This window comes from Engystomops pustulosus, chromosome 7, assembly GCF_040894005.1.
Source record: "Engystomops pustulosus chromosome 7, aEngPut4.maternal, whole genome shotgun sequence".
Lineage (NCBI taxonomy): Eukaryota > Metazoa > Chordata > Amphibia > Anura > Leptodactylidae > Engystomops > Engystomops pustulosus.
The window spans coordinates 100,965,098-100,988,572 of record NC_092417.1 but is presented as its reverse complement, the minus strand read 5'-3'; the positions used below and the strand labels follow the sequence as shown (position 1 = coordinate 100,988,572).

The window sequence follows — 23,475 nt, the reverse complement described above, 5'->3', positions numbered from 1 at the left end:
GTGGGCGTGGCCTCCACGGGCTGAATACAGCAGTTCCTCCACATGCTTTTTCTGTATGCAGCTGTAATGTCATGTGACCAGGGTTACATCATCGCAGGTCCTTTGGCTTTTTAGCATTAGAAAACTTTACACCAAGCATATATCTTATGAAATCACAGCATATTGTATAACATGAAATCACAGCAACTTGCATGGAGAGGAGTAGAAGTCCATGCAGGCTGCTGTGATTGTTTTATGTGGTCAAATATGTATATGGGGTAAAGTTTGCTAATGTTAAATAACTTAAAGGGGTACTCTCGTCCGGGCATTCACATTTAGTTTCATTTATCTAAAAATGTACCTGTATGAAGATAATTTCTCATAAATGAGTCATATGGTCCCTTAGAAACAAGATTGTGTCCTTGGATACGACCACCACTGCTGGAATGATAGCACAAAGAAACAAAAGTTTTTTGTATATGAAATGTCTGGGAGTTACTGCAGGTCCAACAGCCGCCGTGGTAATAAACACTGAAGCCAGGTGGTCAGGCAGAACTCAATAGTGCAGGTCTGGCCACTGCTGCCAAAACGTGAGGTGGTCGAATCCAAGGAAGCTATCTCGTTTCTAAGGGACAACATGGCTACATTTATGAGAAATTATCCCACATCTCAACATTTTTTTAATAACATCCAATTGAAGAAATGTTTACATATGGCAAATGAATTAAATTAAATGTGAATGCCCAGATGGAAATACCCCTTTAAGGAACTGTGATGATGTCATCCTGGTCATATGACATTAGGCCATGCCCCTTGACTTGCTCCAAAGATGCATAGATACCTGGAAAGATTATAACTCTGATTTTATGGGGATCTGAGTGAAACTATTTTTAGCTAAAATAAGGGTGTCAGATAGTTACTAGGGCTCTATAGGAACCTGCCACTACATGTATTTGTGAAAAATGTGTTGACAGTTTGCCTTTAAAGAGTAACTGTAAAGGTTTTTTCACAAATCAATAGCTCTTGGGATGCAGAACAACTTTGCCTATTACTTGTGTTACCTACAGTATATCCAGCAGTTTCTTTGCTATCCACCTTAGATTATCTCAGTGCTGCAGGAGATCCTACCTCTGCCTGTGCTGACAAGCCCTGTAGTCCTTGGTATAAACAAACTTACAGACTCTATGGACTCCTGGGAAGGGAGAGGCTGCTGACAGAGCTCTCTCTGAGTATGTAGCAGAGCTGGATGTGTTCCAGACAGTGGATACAGATCTCCCCTGTTGCCTATCAGTCCATCCATCTCAGTCTGTAATTCTACAGAACTTTCTCTGTCTCTCTTTTCACCTCATACTGCTCCCCTCCTCCTCCTTGTCATCAGCAGTATCAACTCTGTGCAGATAAGCTATTAACCCTTACTTTCACATGATTTTTCACATGTTCTCTGCTCTTCCATTTGATGGAAGCTGTCTGTATGTGCACGGTGCAGTGTTCCCTGGATTTACTTGTGGGAAAGTAAATTGATTTAATGCTATATTACTTTGAGAGTGCCCACCGTTCCTATGATGCCTTGTGTTCTAACTAACTGGTCTGAGCCTGAGGGCATAGACTGACAGATATTAGTCTCCCTCCACTTCACCTCTAGTGAGAGATTTTTGTCATGTACATTCAGAACAGAAAATGCCATAACTTTTTGCTGCTCGTCCTTTTCTTTTCAAAGTAGGCATCATTGTGTTTGTGTTCAAAGGAGGAATTGCATATAATAATTTGGTAGAATTATTATAACTTTACAGTTCTAATGAAGCATTGTTTTCTTTATTTGCATATTTCCTATGATTTTTCTGCAACCACAATCCTGAAAGGAAAGTCTACTACCATCCAAAGCTGTGTCCAGAATTCTGCTAGCAGAGTTAGTGAGCTCTGTAACTCTTACAAAGTTAACAAATCTAGAACTATGGACAGTGTCTTTATTATAACAGAATAACTAACACTGTTCTGTTGTCTCCTCCAGCCTCTGGATCATGAATCAAACGCTGTTCATAACCTTACAGTGTTTGCTGAGAATGAAGCTCCACTTCTCCCCTCAGTCCTCCGAACATCCCGCACTCAAGCTCAGATCAAGGTCTTTGTAAAGAACATAAATGAACCCCCAGTCTTTTTAGAGAATCCCATGATGGTGAGAGTAAAGGAGAGGATTAACCCTGGAAGTGTCATGGGTGTCTTCACTGCGAAGGACCCTGACATCAGCCTGGCCCAGGAGATCCGGTGAGACATTGGCGCTGTAACATACCATTTCATTTTCAACTTGACTTCTCCAACAGGGAACTACCACATATAGCAGATAATTGTCCACATGTATCACAGTTATGGGAAGCTGGAAAATAATACAGAAACTATTACTACCCCTTCCCAGCTTGTGAATGTCTACTACTTCTATCTGTAATGACCCAATTGTTAGACATTCTTGGTTACAATAGCTCCTGTATTTTTTTATTCTCCCAGATATTCTTTGGTCTCTGACCCTGCAAACTGGCTTCTTGTGGATGCTCAGTCAGGTCAAATAGGAACCAGGTACAGCATGGAACGGAAGTCGCCATTTCTAGAGAGAGGATGGTACACGGCGCTGATCGCCGCTTCCGATAATGGTGAGTACACCGCACAGCATGTTAATATAAAATAAGCACCTGGATTATAAGACCTGACTTGCTTACTGTGTATTTCAGCGGTGCCCCCTCTGAGCTCCACAGGGACACTATCTGTGGAGGTGATAGAGCTCAATGACCATGCTCCAGTGCTGTGGCAGCATTCTGGGGAGCTGTGCAGCAGCCCACATCATGGTCATGGCATACTGCTGAGCGCCACAGATGAAGACATGCCACCCCAGTCATACCCATTCCACTTCCAGCTGGATCAGGCCTTCATAGACTTGACCCGTAATTGGAGCATCAGCGATATAAATGGTAGGTAACAATGTGTTCAGTATAATGTATAAATCCAATGTCTATGGGGAACATTTGAGAATAGACGGTCAAGTGTTGCAGCACCCCTTCCCCCCAATCTCTTTATTCATGTAGTGAATGGAAATATGAGATTATCTTTAAGACTAATCACTTCACAAATATTCACTCTGTAAACTCAGAGTTGGCAGTCAGTTTGCCACTTGAAAGGTCAGTGCTCTAGAACAAAGTCTTTGCTTTACTAGGCATATCTTGTCTCCCCCTCCCCAGGTACTCATGCCATGCTGGAACTGCTCAGTGAGGTGGAAGAAGGAGATTACACCTTACCATTGCTGGTATCAGACTCTGGGGACCCACCCTTGGCACAGCTGCACATGCTGAATGTGTCTGTATGTCGCTGTGATGCGGCTGGCATTTGTAGTGGCAGTGCAGCTGCTCTCTTCAACTCTGGAGCGGGTATCAGCCTAAGTGCACTCATCATTATCCTAAGCAGCGTGGCCTTGTTATTAGGTGAGTATCAGAACCCATAGTGACTATCCTTATCTGGACTCTCACACATAACATGATACCAGGTGTTAGTTTCATTACCTGAAGAAAAGAAAGATGCAATGTTCGGAGCAGCTGTGGCATTAGAATTTTAGATGGATTTCCCCACTTGTTCCTGGATCATGAATTGGACACAGTGACACAATGTTGCCAAGTGCAACAAAATGAATTTTATTGAATAATTTATGGTGGAACATTGTGGCAGTGAACTGAACATTTACTACTGCTTGTTATGGAGCTGATAAGTCTCCTCCACAGCAAATATCAACTAAACTAATAAATAACAGCACAGGAGCAAAGGGGCAAATACATCACTCAATGGATGTTACCACTTAAGACCCATCACCTGAGAGGGATGACTAGAGGTGACAGATTACGAAAATGAGGGGTCCGTTGGGGTCCAAGTGCCTCCATCAGACTAATGGAGCAGAAGGCCGTGCATGACCATTCTGCTCCATTAATCTCTAAGGAGCTGACGGAAACTACAGACCGCGGCGCCCACTGATCTCCATCAACTCCACAGAGATTAATGAAGCAGAACGGTCATGCGCGTCCATCTGCTCCATTAGTCTGATGGAGCGACGAGGGGGGGTCCGATGGATCCCTCGTTTTTGTGATCTGTGGGGGGGGGGGGTCTCAGCAAGTTATGCCCTATCCCATGGATAGGGCCTAACTTTTGTTCGTGGGAAAACCCCTTTAAGTAAAAAGAATTCACTTTTAAAACACTATCAATGAAAAACCTCCACCTTTACACACAACCAAAATTTGGACACATGACTGTGGTACATGATTTAGGCTTACTCATAACTACGTTAAAGTGTAATTGTTGAGACCCCCACAATCGAAGGAGTCTCTTGACTAGTTAGGTATGTGCAATGTTTGAGTCTGCTGGAGAGAGCGCAGTGCTACGATTGAGCTATCACATAGACATGAATGGAGTGTCTCTGCATGCATGACCAAACACTGCAGAAAATTACCCGAGCAATTCAAAATTATTAGACTAACTAGGAACCTCAGGTATGACCTTAGAAACAAAACTATAAAAAAAAACTACTTAAAAAGAAAAAAACACACAAATGATAAAAACATGGGGTGACAGGTTTATAACAGACTTAAAACCACTTAAAAGGAACATGCAGTAATTCAAGTACATTCTGCAAAGACAACATCTTTTAGATGAATGCAATTTAATTTAATTTCCATTAAGACTCATTTATACTTTCAGTAAGAAAGATCTATTCTGGGTACATTTTTTCTCTGCAACACCATTTCAGCTTAGTGTTATTAGGGATATAAGTTACACACACATATATTTCTTATAAACTTGCATTTTCTGCAAACTGCAGCCTAAATAATGGTAAAAATAGATTCTCTATTGTGTTACTGTTATCTGTACATATAATATTTATGGTCTCAGCAACTATGGCAGTTTTTTTTTTTTTTTTTGCTTTATTTAGATTTTGTTGTGTGTGTTTTTTACACAATGTCTTACAGTTGGCCTTAACTTGTATATATTTTATGTCTGCAAACTACAGGGCTCTTGGCTATTTTTTCAGGCTATTATTTTTCTGAGCCACATGATCTGCTTTTGTGGACCTGCAATAAAAATGGTAGGCTGACAAATGATGTTAGTAGTTGTCCCAACCTACTGATCCGCAAAGTTAGCTGCCTTATGCAGTGGCCGTATTTATCTTTGTAGCCTTGATGTTTGTTCAACTTGTGCGACTTTTGGACTCTGAAATTGTCCCATTCTTGCGCCTAATAAGTTGCAAAACAGAGCATGGTAGACCCAGACTTATTTTTGCAGCCACTATATGGGACTAAAAAGTTGCTCAAAATGCTGACTTCCCTTCAAGATTATATATTATTCTGTCAGCCTTTTCTACATTAAACAGTGTGATTGGTGAAGGGTAAAGTGTCATTTCAACAATCCTAGGTGTATAAGCCCTTCATTGTTATCATTTCTCCCCCATTAAAGATCAAAGATTGTGAACAATAGCAGGACTGCTAATGTCACACTGACTTGATGTGCTTAGGGCTTTCTGACCCTGTAGCCTGGGCATTGAGAAATGTCATTTCAAGTGACTAACATGTGAATGCCACGTGTATTTAAGATCCGAGACTGAATGATACGTGTGCCTTACACAGATTTACAGATTATATATGTGTTCTTGCAGTTCTTGCTTTGCTGCTTCTCCTGTTTCGGTGCACAACTAGTAACACAGCACCAAAGGGATTACTGTCAGACTCTGAGGACGATGTACGAGACAATATATTCAATTACAATGAGCAGGGAGGAGGAGAAGAGGATCAGGTAACGGAGTGCACTGTAATATTAACACCTGAGAAAGCTTTGCTAAACCCCAAAACTAATACTATGCCCTCCTCTTACACAGGATGCATATGATATGAACCGCCTCAGAAACCCAGCCATGGCAGTGCCACCGTCACCCAGATTCAAGCCTCCAATCCGGAGAGATGCTCCCTACAGTCAGACACTTCCTCGCTATCCCCGAAGACCCTCTGACCGACCTTCCGATATTGCAGACTTCATACACGATGTGAGTTCTGCAGTTTTGTCGCTGCCATCAGTAAGGTGGCATATGACTGCACTGTAACCACTATATATATATATATTTTCTTCTTTTTTTTAAGGGATTGCAAGCAGCAGATTCAGACCCCAGCGTCCCCCCATATGATACTGCACTGATATACGATTATGAAGGAGAGGGGTCAGTCGCTGGCACCTTGAGCTCCATCCTATCCAGTGAGGAAGACACTGACCAGGATTATGACCATCTGCAGGAGTGGGGTCCACGCTTTCGCCGTCTGGCAGACATGTATGGCAACCAATGACTATGACGACTTTTCTCAATGAAGAGACAATATAAATCCTCGGTCTTATTTTTCAGCTGGAGGAGCTACAGCAGGCTGTCTTTTGGGGAATCAGTATTTTGCCAAAAGCTTTTGTGAAGATTTCCCACAGCAATATCCCAGTGTATATATTGATAGTTCTGTAATGTTCTATTTTTGTATGGATGATCAAACTGAGGCAGATGGACATTGTAGGTCTCCATGGTCCACAGGAAGACAAACAATCCATGCGGTTTAGTAATTGTTTACAGTAGATGGAAGGCAGAATGTTTTTCTTATTTATGTAACAGTAAGAGAGCGGGACCAGCGTCTGAGAAGAGGAGGTGATGAGGAAAACGTTGGGCTAATCAGCTCTGGGCTTTAGATGTATATGGTACAAGGAGCTGAGGTGAAGATAAGAGGAGGGTGTTTAGTATAACTCACTGGGATCAATGCTGAAGACTAGTAAATAAAAGAGCAGGTCAATGCTGCTAGGACTGAGGTCCTTACACCCGGAGACTTGATAAAAAAGGGTTGGTGGTTCCACATGATGGAAAACTTCCTGACATTTCCACATTTTATACATGTAATAAAAATCATCTTTGTGCCAATGAGGTGTCCTGCCCACTGATCTGTTCCCATAGGCAGGAATGGCTCTTTACTACTTAGGAATAACTTACACTCTACTTGCTGTGGTCCATTTAATCATTGGCCAGAGCCTTATTATCCTGTCCATGTGTGGAGTTACTTCTGATCATTTTCTTTGTGGAGCTTGCTAGCTGGGCATAGCTATCCGCGTTGTAGTCAGCACGTGGTTTGCCATGGGAAAGCAGCGGCACTGCATCCTGAGTAGCTTGTAAAAGAAGTGGAGGGCGGCGCAGACCCTCTCCTTGTCTCAAAGTGTCTGGAAGAGCTTTCCTTTTAGTTTCTGGCAATAAGAGAAGACTCAGGACTGATAAGATACAGAACGATGAGAAGACAACATGGTGCAGAAAAAAGCCAGATCTCTGTTGAAGAACGATCATTGGAAAAGACGCTCGGCCCAACATACTGAGCCCCAGAATGATGCCCAGGCCAGAACCCCTGGATACAAAATAGAAAATTATTTATACAGCATTCTGTAAAACTTGAGAGGTTTACAAATAAATATAAACAGCTAGTAGGTCATGGATTCTAACAGATCTACGAGAAATAACAAAACAATGTCATTTTACGGAAAAAAAAAAAAAACATGAGCCCTATTAAAAGTTAAAGGGGTTGGCCACTCATAGAAAACTAACACAGTAATTATAAGACCCATATTGTACTTAACCCCATAAGGTTTCCCATTTGCAGTAGGAAGCTGCCGATTAGGTTCCCCCAGAGAGCAGGACTTGGGACTTCCTGTGATGTCCTGCCGGTGTCCAGTGGATGAAGGAAGCTCTGCAGGCATTATTGTATGCACGTCCCCTCCGTCACTACTGCTCCCATTTCAGCGGTTGGCGGGGGTGCTGATGTATCACAGAAATGACTGCACGGCCCCCATCATCCACTAGCAGGACAGGGGAAGTCACAGATCTCAAAGTCCTGCTGCCCAGGAATCACAAGAGAACAGACAAATGCAATTCACAGCACATATAGGTCCCTAGCCTAAAGCAATAAACACTGAAACAGCTCCAACCTCCAGACCTCAGGGGCAGTGTTACTGAAGTTTGAATCTGCATTACAGTTTATACTTTAGGGAAGAGAAATAGCGTCAGAGTACTTATCACTTGTCCTACTTATTGAAGATCATATACAAAAAAAAAGTATTAGGTCACATTATTTACTCACCGGATTACTGTTGGTAATACCTCACTGGCATAGAAGACACTCAGCATCACTACAGCATGTGAAGAGAGAGACCCCAGCACAGAGATGGCTATGGATACTGCTGTGAACAGGTCTAAATGGGAGAGAATGGCGATTTAACAGTGAAGGAACTCGGAACAGCATATAGTACCAGCAGCAAATCCTAGAGTCTTACACTGTGTGAGGGCTAGAAGCAGGAGGGAGCAGAAACCAGTCAAGATGGTGAACAGGAGAAGAACTGCACGACGACCCCAGTGGTTCACAGTGATACACAGGGAAATACAAGCAAGGACTTCACTACCAGCCTGGAGAAAATATGGAGTAGAGCCGCCTAGAGCCATGAGGTTCCGAGCAAAGCAAGGTCTGATGCCACTGCCAATGAATCTGAAAAATAAGTAAGATAAGTGCACTGCTAGAAAAGTCACTGCACACATGACTAAAGGGAAAATCCTGGTTCAGTAAACAAGACTTTCTTATTTATTATAAATCCAAACACTAGGTGGTCAAGGCCCTTCAGCCACTGTCACAGACACAGGAGGTGGATTCCACCATCCCTACACTTGGAAAAGTGAAGCAGTTGTATATAAGTTGAGCTTTATTTCCCATGGAGGTAAAATAGTTTGTCTCCACCACGGAACACATATACAAAAAGACGCAGTACTAAACTACATAGAAAAGAAGTAAAATTTTCTTACATAGAAAAGTAGTAAAATTTAGTGAATGAAAAAAGATGTCCATTGGCAGCAGGCGAAAAAAGTCAGTGGCTGCTAAAAAAAAGTCTTTATTGAAAAAACAATGGTTAAAACAAGGATACCATGGTAGCAGGTTACGCATTTCAGACCCTAGAGAACGGATCCTTAGTCATACCCAAGTCAGGTCCTTAGTCAGGTATCACTAAGGACCCGCTCTCTAGGGTCTGAAAGGCGTAACCTGCTAACATGGTATCCTTGTTTTAACCATTGTTTTTTCAATAAAGCCTTTTTTTTACCAACCACTGACTTTTTTCGCCTGCTGCCGATGGACATCTTTTTTCATTCATTTTCATTTCATGTGCTTGGAACCAGACCAGCAACCAAACCATCTGTGCACGACATACACAAGCTTACTACAAACTCAGGGGTGAGCATATACCACTGCATTTTTTGCTCTGTTATTTGTACCTTACAGTAAAATTTAGTGTTGCCATACAATCTGCTCCACTTTTGCTTTGAACTAGTTTGGATAACTTTTCTCTGTGACGTAACTTGTAGGAATAGATCCATAGTACAATCAAAAGTAAACCTGAAATCACACACTTAACACTAGGGTTCCTATAGTCATATACGGTAGATCTGAAACACCTCTACTTTGATCAAGAAATTATGTACAAGACATGATCAAGACATATGGCTGGTGACTTACGTAGTGAATCCAAGGATTAAAGCGTTCCTCCAAATAAGACGAGTCCCGACTAGACTGCAGAAGCTATAATATCGAGGACGGGGGAAGCCCCTCCAAAGTGAGTCTATTTCTGAAAAGAAGAGAATTCGATAGGGAGAAAAGAAGGACTTGTGTAAATCGTAGTAATAAATTGCATTAAGTATTTGCTGCTCACCAGTAAATAGACTCTCCCGACCTGCAAAGTCCTCTCCCGTGTCTATTCCATTCGCTCTGGAGAAGAGACAGAGCTCTGCCTTGCACCGATTCAGCTGCCGAGTAGCCAGAAGCCAGCGGGGGGATTCAGGGAACAGTAAGTGGCAGCTTCACATGTGGGGAGACCAGATTCACATAGGAAGCAATGAGGTTTAGAGTCAACACAGAGAAAGCTTACTTGTATATGTAAAGGGAGTGTAGAATACATGACATATACAAAGCACTTACCACCAATAACCAGACAGTAACAGTAACGCTCCACTTATTGCTCCTTGTAACACCTTCCAGTCGGAGCATAGCACAGCCACACCTGGAAGCAGCAGCTCACCCCCTAACCAGAAAAATCCCCCAATCATTGTTATCATGAGCCGGAGACCAGGGGGGCAAAGCTCTAACCCTGGAGTAGAGAGAAACAAAGTTGTTTTCGCTAAGTTACACTACTTATGGTCAGAGACAAAGAAGCTAGATGCAGAATGCTAGTGGTACCTACCTGAGCAAGACTGGGACATCCAGGAAAGCACAAAGCAAGCAAAGCAGGAAATGACAGGAAAAGCGTAAATGTCAATATATAGATTCTTAGAACCACATTGCTGGATACATTCATTGTGTAGAAGAGAATAGTAAACTATGTAATAAATTTCATTAAAGAAAACTTTGCTTCTCCTTACAGCAAGATTAAGTGATTCTGCTTTGTACAAGGCTTGAGAAGGTTTTTCCACACACTTCTCACTACAACAGAAGAAAGATGTAAACATGGACTCAAGTATTTTTCCATAATAAAGTAAATTACAAAGTTTACTATTACCACCTGCACTATTAATTTCTGAAATTAAAAAAAACCTACTTCATAGGTTAGTTATGCTGGTTTGGCGATTATCGTGCATTAGGTCATTAGGTCTTGTAAGGCATCCCCCTTAACATCAAGCAGGACCTACAAGAAGATAGTGTATTCATGAGGGAGTGGTCTGAGGAGGTGGTGACTTCTGCATGAAGCCTGGCAGTCACTGCCGGCCTGTGGTGTGGGAGGGGCAGAGGAAAGGGGAGCACCTCAGACCACCTCCTCATGAATAGGCTGGACTGCTGTAACTTGCCATTCTGAGTGCTAAGTAGTGCAGTGTTTGCCAGCCAATATTCGGGTAACAGGTCCACTTTAAGGAGATTTGCCATTGAAGAACTTCTATATAGTTAATAGACAGCATTACAATCCTGTATATCTGGATACAGAACAGTACTATTACTCCCATTTTGTATTTATAGGCACAGCACAGTAATAATACTCATATGACGCATATACAGGCACAGAACTAACACTACTACCCCGTATTTATGGGCACAGCACGGTACTAATACTCACGTGCTGCATATACAGACACAGCACTACTACTATCCCGTATTTATGGGCACAGCAAGGAACCAATACTCATGTGCTGCATATACTGGCACAGGGCTACTACCATCCCGTATATATGGGCACAGCACGGTACCAATACTCACGTGTTGCATATAAAGGCACAGCACTACTTCGTCTATCCCGTATTTATGGGCACAGCATGGTACTAATACTCATGTGCTACATATACAGGCACAGCACTACTACTTTTATCCTTTACTCAAAGAAGAGGAAGGATGTGATGTGGGACTCACAGTTGTACTGGGCCCCCCTAATGTGTAAGAATAGGCTCTGTCATCATACATGTGACTATTTCCCTGAGAAAAAAATAGGTTTATTGGAATCAAGGTAAAAGATAAACCATAAATGGGGCCAGGAGCTCCGTTGCAAAGTTATAAGCATATTAATGCAATATAATAAAACATTACATGCCTGTAAATGAGGTGCAGCATAGATATATTTTATGCAAATCATAGGTAAAATCTTAAATTTTCTAATTATTTTTGTTTGTGCTCCCCAGACGCATGTCGTCATTTCTGTAATGAGTTACGATGCATATGTGTATTTGGTTTAGACGCTCCCTCCTCCCCTTCGCATTTCAGTCACAAAGTTCCAGCAAACACAGAACCGCCCAAAGCAAATAACAGGAGACAACGTGAGGATGGACAAAGACGCTGAGCCAGAGCTTATTAATATCCCTCCTAGGAGTTCACATATTGCACTCACTCGCTATGTAGAAAGACAGAAAGATTCCAGACAGAGCAGCACCAAACACTATCCGGATGGCCATGAAGCTAAGATACCCTGGAGAGAAGCACAAGGCCACACCAAGGGGCAGTGCCACCACCAGGGCACTGATGAAGCCATTACGTCGTCCAAACCTGAAACACACAGAACATTGCATTATTATTACAACTTGGCTGCTGGAGGGGGCAGGGGAGCCCAATATATCCTTTATCTACTCTGCAGGATTTAGTATCCCTACCCCAAATATTCATGAAGGAGAAGCTACTCTTCTGTGCACTTGTACTATAGATAGATATAGGAGTCATGGCTGGAGTCTGTGTAATGGGCATTGTACTAGTTATGGGCTTCCATTGTTCCACCACAATGCAGTATATAGCGGATGGTCCAGGAGTGAGAACAGCTCTAGTAAAACATGGAAATCATGGAGCGGTATAAGTCTCCTCCTGTTGTGCTAGTTAGGTCAGAAAAATACTGCACTTCTGGAAATATTGAGTGATGCTCCCTTTTGTGGGATCTGCTTGTTTTGATGAAACAATACTGCTTGTTTGCCCAAAACCTTCTGTAGTAAAGAGATTGATAACCCTGTTCCTGCATATGTACTACAAACAGAACAAACATGTCTCCTGTCTTACCTGTCACATACAAGTCCAAATATGATGTAGCCCCACAACCAGCCAATCAGGTAACAGATTTGCTCCAGCGGTACCTTCCAGCCATTCTCGCATACAAGATGCCACTGACAAAAGAGGACACAATTAACAGCCATCACCATATTACAATGGAGAGAAGGGTGTGGAGTATCCATGCACCCCATGTGACACGTCCAGGCCATGGCACATCTAACCCTCAGTGGCAATAAAGTCTATGCTCATGTTCCTGGAAGTAATTTGCTTAGGGCATAACAAGCACCATGTCACCCACCTGAATCCTTCCACCGATATTCTGACAGGAATCTTGTGTTGGTAAGAAGACACCCTGCCGAGGTCTGACGTCCATCTCAGCTATTCCTGGCATCAAAGTAGCATTCCAGATATGTTTAATGACAATTCTGCTATCTATGAGCTTCTAAACCAGTGTATTTAGTGTTATGTGCGATACATCCTCCAAGAGCCAAAGATTGTCCAACAACTGCTACAGAATCTTACACCGGCTGCTGTCCCATCAGGTAGCGGGGCCCTGCACAAGACCCCAACACCTAACCCAAGCCTGCTTGTATCGATCACATCTGAGAGGATGTCATTGATGTAAATGCATAGCAATGAGAAACTTATTGTGGAGCGATCAGCTGATCAGCAGAAGGTTTGCAGTTAGAGATGTATAGAGGCACACACTAGAAGGCAGTATGACACATAGGAAGAGGCAGTGAATGGGTCAGATGCCACACAACACATGGTGCTATGTACACATCTTATCGCCCCTAGGCAGAGCAATGATGTGAGCACACAAGCGGATAATTCCTGGGATATGTAATATGAGCATTTTCCTAAAATACTGCCGACAGAGCTTCACTAGAGGTCACAGTGGGTAGAGAGGTCTGTCTGTAACCAAGGTTCTTCTGTAAGTCAGGTGTCCTTAAGTTGGGGACCCCCTGTATACTCCAAGCACTAAACAGTGAACCAGACCAGACATGCTGAATGGGGAGATTCATCAACCTGTGTACACCAGAATTATGGAGTAATTTCCAAAATGTCATGCTCCACATTTATTAATGGGTTTAAACTATTTTTGGGCAATTTCCCAACTTGTCAGAAAAAGGAATGTGGTCTAATCTGGGCAGCCGAAAATTCAGATGTAAACGAGACCAACTAATAGATGGTGCAATGCACAACTCCACAATTCTAACCAACAACATGATGTTTCTGGGGCGGTGACTCTGCAATGGTCTATTCACCAACACTTTATACATTTCCGTAAATACACACTGGGCAGTTATGAAGAGGAGTATGGAGAGGGTTCCCGGTGTCAGCTATATTACATGGAGACTGGGACGGATTGTAGCAGTTAACCCCTTAGGTGTCACGGTCGAACCTGACCACTGCAACTGAGTGCTGCCATCAAATGGTGGTTGGCGCCCTACGTAATGTCATTGGTTGCATTACAGTATATTGTGTAAGTGATCAGAACCCCTAGGAATCAAGTACGCTAGGAAGCCGATGTTGCACTAACATTTTGCCAGAAGGGTAATAATACTCCTCTCACCATTTTTGAGGAGTATTTTTAGCTGAGGAGGAGTATGAAATTTTCAATAATACAAACTAGTCGTATATAACCCCTTCGCATTGCAGCATTTTTTTCATTAATTTTTCGCTCTCCACCCTCAAAAATCTATACCTTTCCATGTACAGAGCTGTGTGAGGGTTTATTTTTTGCGTAACAATTTTTACTTCTCAGAGATGTTATTTAATATTCCATGTCGTGGGAGGCCGGAAAAAAAATTCCAAATGTGGTGAAATTGGTAAAAAAAAAACCCCACTTTTGCGCCGCTTTCTGGTGGGATCAGCTTTTATGACTTCCACTGTGCGCTCCAAATGATACGTCTACTTTATTCTTTGGTTCGGTAGAATCACAGTGATAACAAATTTATGTAGGTTTTATGAATTTCTGAAAATGTATTCAAACAACATTTCACCATCTTCTGACGCTAATAACTTCTTCATACTTTGGTGTACGGAACTGTGTAAATTGTCATTTTTTTTGCGAGATGAGATGACATTTTCATTGCTGCCATGTTGAGGATTGTACAGCCTGTTGGTCAATTTTTATTAAAAGTTTTTATGTGATGTAAAATGTAAAAGTGACATTTCACACATCTGTGCGCTTTTATCCGTTATGCGTTTCACTGCGGGGAATAACCGTTTTTATATTTTGATAGACCGGGTTATTTTGTGACCCGGCGAGACCTAACATGTTTGGGATTTTTATGGCTTATTACATTTTATATCAGTTCTAGGGAAATAGGGGTGATTTTAATTTTTATTATTTTTTACAGGGGCAAATTTAGCAAGGAACGCATTATATATGTGTTCCCCGCTTTTCTTTTATATAGATCACAGATAACAGTGATCTAATGGTAACAGCCCATTGGATGACTGTTATCAGTGATCTCTATACAGAGACATGCAGAAAGGTTGCATATAGCATTCTCACTGAAGCCTCTCACTGTAAACAGGGGTAGGGTGACAGGGGACTGATAATATCGTAAAGGATATAGTAAAGGATCGTGCTGTCACATAGACAGCTCAAACCCGATCGCACACAGCCAAAGGGATGGGCGGAGCTACTCCCCGCAGCCGCTGTAGCACATCATGTGACCTAAGCACTTGTCACATGACCTGACCTGGCCTGGCAGGGGGCTCTCGTGACTGTGCACGCTGGGATACGGATCACAGGGAGCACTGACACCGCTCGGAGCTGTCAGCCAATGCCTAAACAAGAAAATCACCAAGCGTATTTATAGGCTTGGTGATTTTTTGGATGAGTAAATCAGCCTCTACAAGCGTCATAGACACTTGTAGAGGCGTTATCGCGACCTCTGCTAGGAAGGCTCAAATAATAGTTAAAAAAACCCTTTAATTTAATTTATTTTTTAACACTTTTTAAAAAATAAATAAAAATTAAATCACCCCTTTCCCCTCAAACACATATAAAAATAAATAATCAAGCGAAATCATACACGTTAGTTATCACTGCCTCCCAAATTGTAGGATTTATTAAAATATAAAACCCAATTATTCCTGACACTGAACGGAAAATAGTGCCTAAATATCCAAAAAGCCCCTGTTTTGCCATTTTGCTTCCAATAAAAATTAAGTGATAGAAAGGTCGTACAAATTTAAAAATGGTTTCAATGAAAACTTCATCCCATTCCACAAACAATGACACCTTACACAGCTACGTACAATGAAGTATGAAATATGGTGTCAGAACATTGTGATGCAAGATTTTTTATTTTTTTTTTTTAAAAGGTAATGAGATATAACTATAGAAATTTGGTATCACTGCAATAGTACTGATCCAAATAATAACAGAGGTGTTATCTTAACCGCACATTGAAAGGGTTGTACACGTAAAGCCCATCTGAATATGGCACAACTGTCTTTTTAACAATTCCACCACCTGGAATTTTTTTCCTGTTTCCCAGTACATGGCACAGAATATTAAATGGTGCCACTAGAAAATAACATATAACAAGCCAACATATGGATTTGTAAATGAAAAAAAAAAAAATCAAAAAGTAATGGCTTGTAGAAGGAGAGGAGTGAAAAAACGGAAATGCAATACTTCTGACAGATAATGGAATTGGTCTGATATTTACACACAGATATTTTGTTTGGATGAAACTATTTCTCATCTTCCTCCTCCTTAGGCTGCGATCACACAAGGTGTTTTGATTAAATTCCTAAAATAAACCCTCCACCTGAGACTGCCTGCAGACAACCGGGATTTTTATGGGCTAGAAGGTCAGTTGTCAGCATCCCGTGTGACACCTCAATGTGAGCGCTGCTCCTGTGCTAATGACAGGTGAAGAGAAGGGCTAATGTGACTTGTGTGTGAGGCATGTTTATGTGTATGAGGCGCTGTGTACATGTACACATAACAAGCAGCTATCCCCTGCTGTCTCTGGACTAGTAATTGTACCATCCAGTCTGCGGGTCAGTGATGGGACTGGTACATCACCCGGATTCATGCAGGCCACAGCAGGGAGGAACACAACTAATGTCCCTGTACCAGGATGCAGCTGGCACCGCAGGGTGGGCACAGCCCTGGTGGAAACTACTTCATGTAGAAGAAGAACTTTCCAGCAGAGGAGGATGAGTGTGAGTGTCCGCTCACCTGGGTGACGATGGTGCCGTGCAGCCAGCTCTGAGCCTGGACGCCCCATGCCCCGGGGCAGGTGCTGCTATTGATGAGTGTGGCCCCAGGGCTGCTGCTGTTGTCTCCTCCGCAGGGCCCCCCCTGACACTGGGATTCCGGGCTGCTGGTGTACAGGAACTCGGAGAAGAAACCCAGAGACACACACACATTCGGGAGCCATGAGGCAGCGGCGACGAGCCGGGTGTAACGTCCAAAGCCGCCCGCCAAGGGCCACACTTTCCCGTCAAAGTCCATGTAGTGCGGAAGCCAAGGACTGCGGAGGAGACGGGAGAAAGAAGCAGCTGGAGGAGGGAGGCGGAGGGAGGGGCGAGCGCTGAGGAGGAGATGCCGGGACAGCCAACTACACACCAATCACCAGCCAGCTCTTACGTTCACACCTGCTCCGACTATGAAAGCTGCAATCCCACTGGTTGTTGTGGGGCACTGCTCTGATGTCTGTGCGGTGAGCCGCCAGTACTGCGGCGTAGGCTGCAGGTTCCCCATCATCCTGGAGCACCACACTCACTAATATGCTCTACTAGAGAGAAGCGGACCCGGTGCCCAGGTTCGATGTTCGGGTTCAGCTGCTGACCCAGACAATACGGCAATACGCACCTAGCAACTAGCTATGACATTTGTATAAGGCCAGTAGATTTTTCCTACATATCTACAATCTGTTATGATCCTTCTTTACAGGCAGTTTATATATATAGATTGTTGGTTAATGTTAGGAATATCAGGGATTGCTGTATTCTGGTTATGTGCTCATCATTCCCTTGTAGATGTATTTAGAAATCACCATAGCTGTATACTCATTATAGACCTGACAAAGCGTCCAGTAGGTTGACGCGAAACGCGTTGTTACTTTTATTGTTTTTTAGATTATCTGTTGTTTTTACCTTATGCTTTCCTAGTCTGTATACAATTGCATAACATTCACTCTATAAGTAAATAGCCTGTGTCTATGAATATTCAAAACGCAACAGCTATATAGAAGGTACATTTTAGCAGGTGACATCATGACAATTTCTTCAGTCATATAACAAAACAATTATGAATGAAACAGTATCAAACTCGGGTACGGGGAGGGCAAGAAGGGTAGGAAAGAAGGTAAGGGAAAGGTTGGGCATGGGGGTCTTAGTCTGCCAGTGTGGTATAAGTTGGAGAACGCATAAAGTCCATCCAGGCCCCCATGTCTGATTATGACTTTCTCCCGATCGGTGCAGTTCTGCTGATAGTTCCTCCATTCTCTGTAAGTAGAGGATTTCTGCAAACCATTCAGACATGGACGGTACCCAAGTGGACTTCCACAGCCTCGGGATTAGTGACCCCGCTGCGATCAATAGGAAACCTGTCAGAGATCTATTAATTTTCGGGAGGGACGTTGGAAGTATGGACAGTAAGAGATGAGCTGGGTTATTGTTCAGTGTATAACCAGTCAGTTTATTTATTAAGTCCACAACACGTACCCAAACGGGCTGTAAAACCGGACACTCCCACCAAATATGTGTCATGTTACCAGTGGTCTGTCGGCACCTCCAGCATTCAGCAGGACATGGGTATATTGAGTGTAGCTTGGCGGGGGTCCAGTACCACCTAGATAGAATTTTAAAATTCGTTTCCTGAGCCTTGCCTGAAATGGATAGCTTATGACATAGTTCATAGGCCTTGGACCAATCATCTGAGGTGTTTGTCTGCCCCAGTTCTTCTTCCCAGGCCCTTACATAAGGGGAGATAGCTTTGGCCCACTCGTCTTGGAAGAGTCCGTATAGCACTGAGATTGGGTGAGAGATGGCAATGGAGGAGAGGCATAGGCGCTCGAAGGGGCGGAGTTCTCTATGTAAGTTGAGGTGTACCTTATGCCTGTTATAAAAGTGCTGCAGCTGAGTATATTCCCAGAATGTATGAGGGATACCAGTGTTAGAGGTAAGGAGGCTAGTCAGGGGGCGTAGGGAGGAGTCTTCTAGGAGATCTTTAAATAAAAGCGGGGATGTAGTTCTGAGGGGGGCTAAGAATTCCGCAGGAGTGCCTGGGGGGAAGTCTGGGTTGTTAGTGACTGGGACCATTGGTCCATCTGGGTCGAACATGCGTGTAGGTACGTCTAGTTTTTAGTGTTCTTAAGACTTGGTGAGTAACATAGGGAAGATCGATGATCTTGGCAATGATCGAGTGAGGCGTATGAGTGAGACTAGGGCATTGTGGTGAGAGGGGCGGGTGAGAGACTATCTTCTAGTTGTACCCACAATTTGTTTTTTCTGCCATGGTACCAGTCTAATATCCTCGCGTATGATGCAGCGAGGAAGTATCTTCTACAGTCAGGAAGTCCCAAGCCCCCTTGCAGTTTTCTTAACATCAACGTGGTCTTCGGTATCCTTGGGGGGGGGAAGAGGTCCAGAGTAGGCATGTCAGTTTCTGAAAGAACAGTTTGGGCAAGGCTAGTGGGATTGTCTGGAAGAGGTATAGAAGCCTTGGTAGCAGGGTCATCTTGATACAGTTAACTCTCCCAACCCAGGAGATCTGTTTGGAAGCCCAGTTTGCCAGTTCCCTTCTTGTGTGTAGCAGGAAAGTGTTGTAATTTAGAGCGTAAGTGGATTTGAGGTTTGAGGGGATCTGAATTCCCAGGTAGGTGATGGCTTTATGTTGCCAGGAGAATGGGAATCTCAGGTGCAGTTCTCCTCTCTCAGAGTCCGAGATACCAAGACCCATTGCCACGCTTTTAGACACGTTAATTTTATGGTTGCTGAAGTGGCCAAATGTTTCAAGGACTTCCATAAGTGGGGGCAAAGCAGAGACTGGGTGTGAAAGGTAGAGGAGGACATCATATGCCATACTTTTTAATCGGGTTGCGCCAGCGTAGAGTCTGTTCTTTTCTTTTCCTACACCGCCTATAGAACGAATTTCCTCTTCTCCTGGGGCTAATTGTGCATCTTCTATCGCCGGAAGCATCCCTGCCGGTAAGGACTCGGCAGCACCCGACACGCAATTCATGGTGTTGTGCCCGCCAGCACAACTACCAGAGGTGAGCACCTCTTTTATATTGGCTTTGGACACTCATCTACCTCTGTTTATCTGCAACAGGAAGCGCCTGTCTTTTTTCCTTTTTTCTATAGTATGCATCTAAATAAGCATTGTGTAAGAATGGGATCCATTAACATGGAGAGTAGTTTGTGACTCACAGAGTGAAAGCCACCTAGGTTTAGTGCACAGGGGATGTTAGCATGGGTGAAAAGAAGGATAGCTGGGTGACATATAGGAGGAGTGTAGAGCAGTGTTGCAGGTAGGTAAGTTCTGATATGTAACAAGCAGCTGTGGCTACTTCACACCAGAGCTGGTTTCAGCGCGCACTCGTCTGCAAAGCCAGAGTTCTGCCCATGTGCCTCCGCTCTGGCTTCAGAGAAGAGGTTGCATAGTTGTAGTAGCATGAGCGCGCTGAAGACTGCATGTAGAAGGTATCGGAAAAGGCTACTGGGGCATGGAGTAGCCAGAGCTCCCATTCCATGGCACGGATACTCCTTGCCCCAGTAGCCTCCAAAGAAAATGTACATATTTGTAAGATAAATAAATCTGGGACACAAAGGTTTTTTTTTTTCTCTTTTTTTAAAAAGCACCTTATTAGGTAGATCCGGGATGGTAGGTTTCCTTTAATGACAAGGGTTTGTTCCACAAATGTAGCATCAGTATTCTTCACTGTATGGCGGTTGTGTTCCTAATTGTATGGCGGTTGTGTTCCTAATTGTATGGCGGTACTGTTCCTCCCTGTATGGCTGTAGTGTTCCTCACTGTATGAATGTATTCTTCACTGTGTGGCGGTAGTGTCCCTCGCTGTATCGGGGTAGTTTCCCTCACTGTATGGCGGTAGTCTTCACTGTATGGCGGCAGTGTTCATCACTGTATGGGAGTAGTGTCCCTCACTGTATGGGGGTAGTGTCCCTCACTGTATGGGGGTAGTGTTCCTCACTGTATGAGGGTAGTATGCCTCATTGTATGGCGGTAGTATGCCTCACTGTATGGCGGTAGTGTCCCTCACTGTATGGGGCTAATGTCCCTCACTGTATGGTGGTAGTTTTCCTCACTGTATGGAGGTAGTGTTCCTCACTGTATGGGGGTAATGTCTCTCACTGTATGGCGGTAGTATGCCTCATTGTATGGCGGTAGTGTCCCTCACTGTATGGCGGTAGTATGCCTCACTGTATGGCGGTAGTGTCCCCCACTGTATGGCGGTAGTGTCCCCCACTGTATGGCGGTAGTGTCCCTCACTGTATGGCGGTAGTGTCCCTCACTGTATGGCGGTAGTGTTCTTCACTGTATGGGGCTAATGTCCCTCACTGTATGGCGGTAGTGTTCCTCACTGTATGGTGGTAGTGTTCCTCACTGTATGAGGGTAGTATGCCTCATTGTATGGCGGTAGTATGCCTCACTGTATGGCGGTAGTGTCCCTCACTGTATGGGGCTAATGTCCCTCACTGTATGGTGGTAGTTTTCCTCACTGTATGGAGGTAGTGTTCCTCACTGTATGGGGGTAATGTCTCTCACTGTATGGCGGTAGTATGCCTCATTGTATGGCGGTAGTGTCCCTCACTGTATGGCGGTAGTATGCCTCACTGTATGGAGGTAGTATGCCTCACTGTATGGCGGTAGTGTCCCCCACTGTATGGCGGTAGTGTCCCCCACTGTATGGCGGTAGTGTCCCTCACTGTATGGCGGTAGTGTCCCTCACTGTATGGCGGTAGTGTTCTTCACTGTATGGGGCTAATGTCCCTCACTGTATGGCGGTAGTGTTCCTCACTGTATGGTGGTAGTGTTCCTCACTGTATGAGGGTAGTATGCCTCATTGTATGGCGGTAGAATGCCTCACTGTATGGCGGTAGTATGCCTCACTGTATGGCGGTAGTGTTCCTCACTGTATGGGGGTAGTGTTCCTCACTGTATGGAGGTAGTGTTCCTCACTGTATGGCGGTAGTGTTCCTCACTGTATGGCGGTAGTGTTCCTCACTTTATGAGGGTAGTATGCCTCACTGTATGGGGGTAATGTCTCTCACTGTATGGCGGTAGTATGCCTCACTGTATGGCGGTAGTGTTCTTCACTGTATGGGGCTAATGTCCCTCACTGTATGGCGGTAGTTTTCCTCACTGTATGGGGGTAATGTCTCTCACTGTATGGTGGTAGTTTTCCTCACTGTATGGAGGTAGTGTTCCTCACTGTATGGGGGTAATGTCTCTCACTGTATGGCGGTAGTATGCCTCATTGTATGGCGGTAGTGTCCCTCACTGTATGGCGGTAGTATGCCTCACTGTATGGCAGTAGTATGCCTCACTGTATGGCAGTAGTATGCCTCACTGTATGGCGGTAGTATGCCTCACTGTATGGCGGTAGTATGCCTCACTGTATGGCGGTAGTGTCCCTCACTGTATGGCGGTAGTGTCCCTCACTGTATGGCGGTAGTGTCCCTCACTGTATGGCGGTAGTGTTCTTCACTGTATGGGGCTAATGTCCCTCACTGTATGGCGGTAGTGTTCCTCACTGTATGGCGGTAGTGTTCCTCACTGTATGAGGGTAGTATGCCTCATTGTATGGCGGTAGTATGCCTCACTGTATGGCGGTAGTGTTCCTCACTGTATGGGGGTAATGTCTCTCACTGTATGGCGGTAGTATGCCTCATTGTATGGCGGTAGTATGCCTCACTGTATGGCGGTAGTGTCCCTCACTGTATGGCGGTAGTGTTCTTCACTGTATGGGGCTAATGTCCCTCACTGTATGGCGGTAGTGTTCCTCACTGTATGGGGGTAGTGTTCCTCACTGTATGGGGGTAGTGTTCCTCACTGTATGGGGGTAATGTCTCTCACTGTATGGCGGTAGTGTTCTTCACTGTATGGCGGTAGTGTTCCTCACTGTATGGCGGTAGTGTTCTTCACTGTATGGGGCTAATGTCCCTCACTGTATGGCGGTAGTGTTCCTCACTGTATGGGGGTAGTGTTCCTCACTGTATGGGGGTAGTGTTCCTCACTGTATGGGGGTAATGTCTCTCACTGTATGGCGGTAGTGTTCTTCACTGTATGGCGGTAGTGTTCCTCACTGTATTGCAGTAGGGATACCAAATTTGTATAGGTTTTATAATGTTTTCATACATTTACAAAAATTAAAACCTCCTGTACAAAAAGAAAAATTGAAGATGATAATTTTACCAAAATGTCTGTATACCGTGCAGTATGCTCAAGAGGCATGGTCTGCAGGTATGGCAATGGACGAAGCAACTAAAACTAATAAATATTTTACTAGTGATTTACTAGCAATCCCCTAGTGATGTGAACACAAAGATCATTTTAACCCCTTACTTTACAATGTTACTCAGTGTTATTTCTGTTTTAGCTCCTATCACTCTCTAGGCTGCTCAGTGTAAAATCCCATGGTGTGGGCGGGGCCTCACTAAGCAGACACATTACTGTATTATCCATCTAGTTCCGTGGGTTGACAATATGGTTACATTATCAGGGTACACGGTGTATATACACTTTCATCTGGCTTCTGACATTGTACTAACACACTGACAGAGAGAAGAGACAGATCAGAGATGCATGAGATTACACAATGGCTGACAGACCATTACACTGTTACACTCTGGGCTCTGCTACATCTCACTGTCATGTGCCTGCTTCCCCCTAACCCCAGATCTCTTATTACCTTCTAGTCAT

The 23,475-nt window shown here is 43.9% G+C and overlaps 2 protein-coding genes across 5 annotated transcripts in view; one reads left to right on the top strand and one right to left on the bottom strand.

Moving 5' to 3' along the window:
- Nucleotides 1-6,432, top strand: part of CDH15 (cadherin 15) — a 71,035-nt gene extending 64,603 nt beyond the window's left edge. For both annotated transcript variants that reach the window (XM_072117444.1, XM_072117445.1), the window contains exons 8-14: nt 1,988-2,241; nt 2,479-2,621; nt 2,700-2,936; nt 3,204-3,443; nt 5,657-5,793; nt 5,876-6,040; nt 6,135-6,432. In XM_072117444.1, coding sequence (XP_071973545.1) covers nt 1,988-2,241; nt 2,479-2,621; nt 2,700-2,936; nt 3,204-3,443; nt 5,657-5,793; nt 5,876-6,040; nt 6,135-6,335 — 1,377 coding nt within the window. In that variant the 3' untranslated portion in view covers nt 6,336-6,432. The remainder of the gene's footprint in view (nt 1-1,987; nt 2,242-2,478; nt 2,622-2,699; nt 2,937-3,203; nt 3,444-5,656; nt 5,794-5,875; nt 6,041-6,134) is intronic.
- SLC22A31 (solute carrier family 22 member 31) lies at nt 4,909-17,147 on the bottom strand. 3 transcript variants are annotated; one of them, XM_072117447.1, is made up of 10 exons: nt 16,765-16,952; nt 12,853-12,938; nt 12,564-12,667; nt 11,911-12,065; nt 10,023-10,191; nt 9,757-9,902; nt 9,564-9,672; nt 8,338-8,546; nt 8,145-8,256; nt 4,909-7,415 (listed from the first exon to the last, which is right to left on the bottom strand). In XM_072117447.1, exons 1-10 carry the CDS (start codon nt 16,811-16,813, stop codon nt 7,034-7,036), a joined length of 1,521 nt encoding a protein of 506 aa, XP_071973548.1. In that variant the 5' UTR covers nt 16,814-16,952; the 3' UTR covers nt 4,909-7,033. The 3 variants fall into 3 exon arrangements, with proteins under 3 accessions (XP_071973548.1, XP_071973547.1, XP_071973550.1); XM_072117446.1 differs by lacking the exon at nt 12,853-12,938 and having other exon boundaries at nt 9,778-9,902; nt 16,765-17,147; XM_072117449.1 differs by lacking the exon at nt 12,853-12,938 and having other exon boundaries at nt 16,765-17,121.
- Nucleotides 17,148-23,475: the final 6,328 nt, after the last annotated feature.

Excerpts from the sequence above, each read along its gene's own strand:
- SLC22A31 (XM_072117449.1), bottom strand. The coding sequence starts at position 17,040 with ATGGACTTTGACGGGAAAGTGTGGCCCTTGGCGGGCGGCTTTGGACGT. Across the intron at positions 12,668-16,764 it reads ACGGCACCATCGTCACCCAG|TGGCATCTTGTATGCGAGAA; the intron begins GTGAGCGGACAC and ends CTCTTTTGTCAG. Across the intron at positions 9,673-9,756 it reads TCGGGAGAGTCTATTTACTG|AAATAGACTCACTTTGGAGG; the intron begins GTGAGCAGCAAA and ends TCTTCTTTTCAG.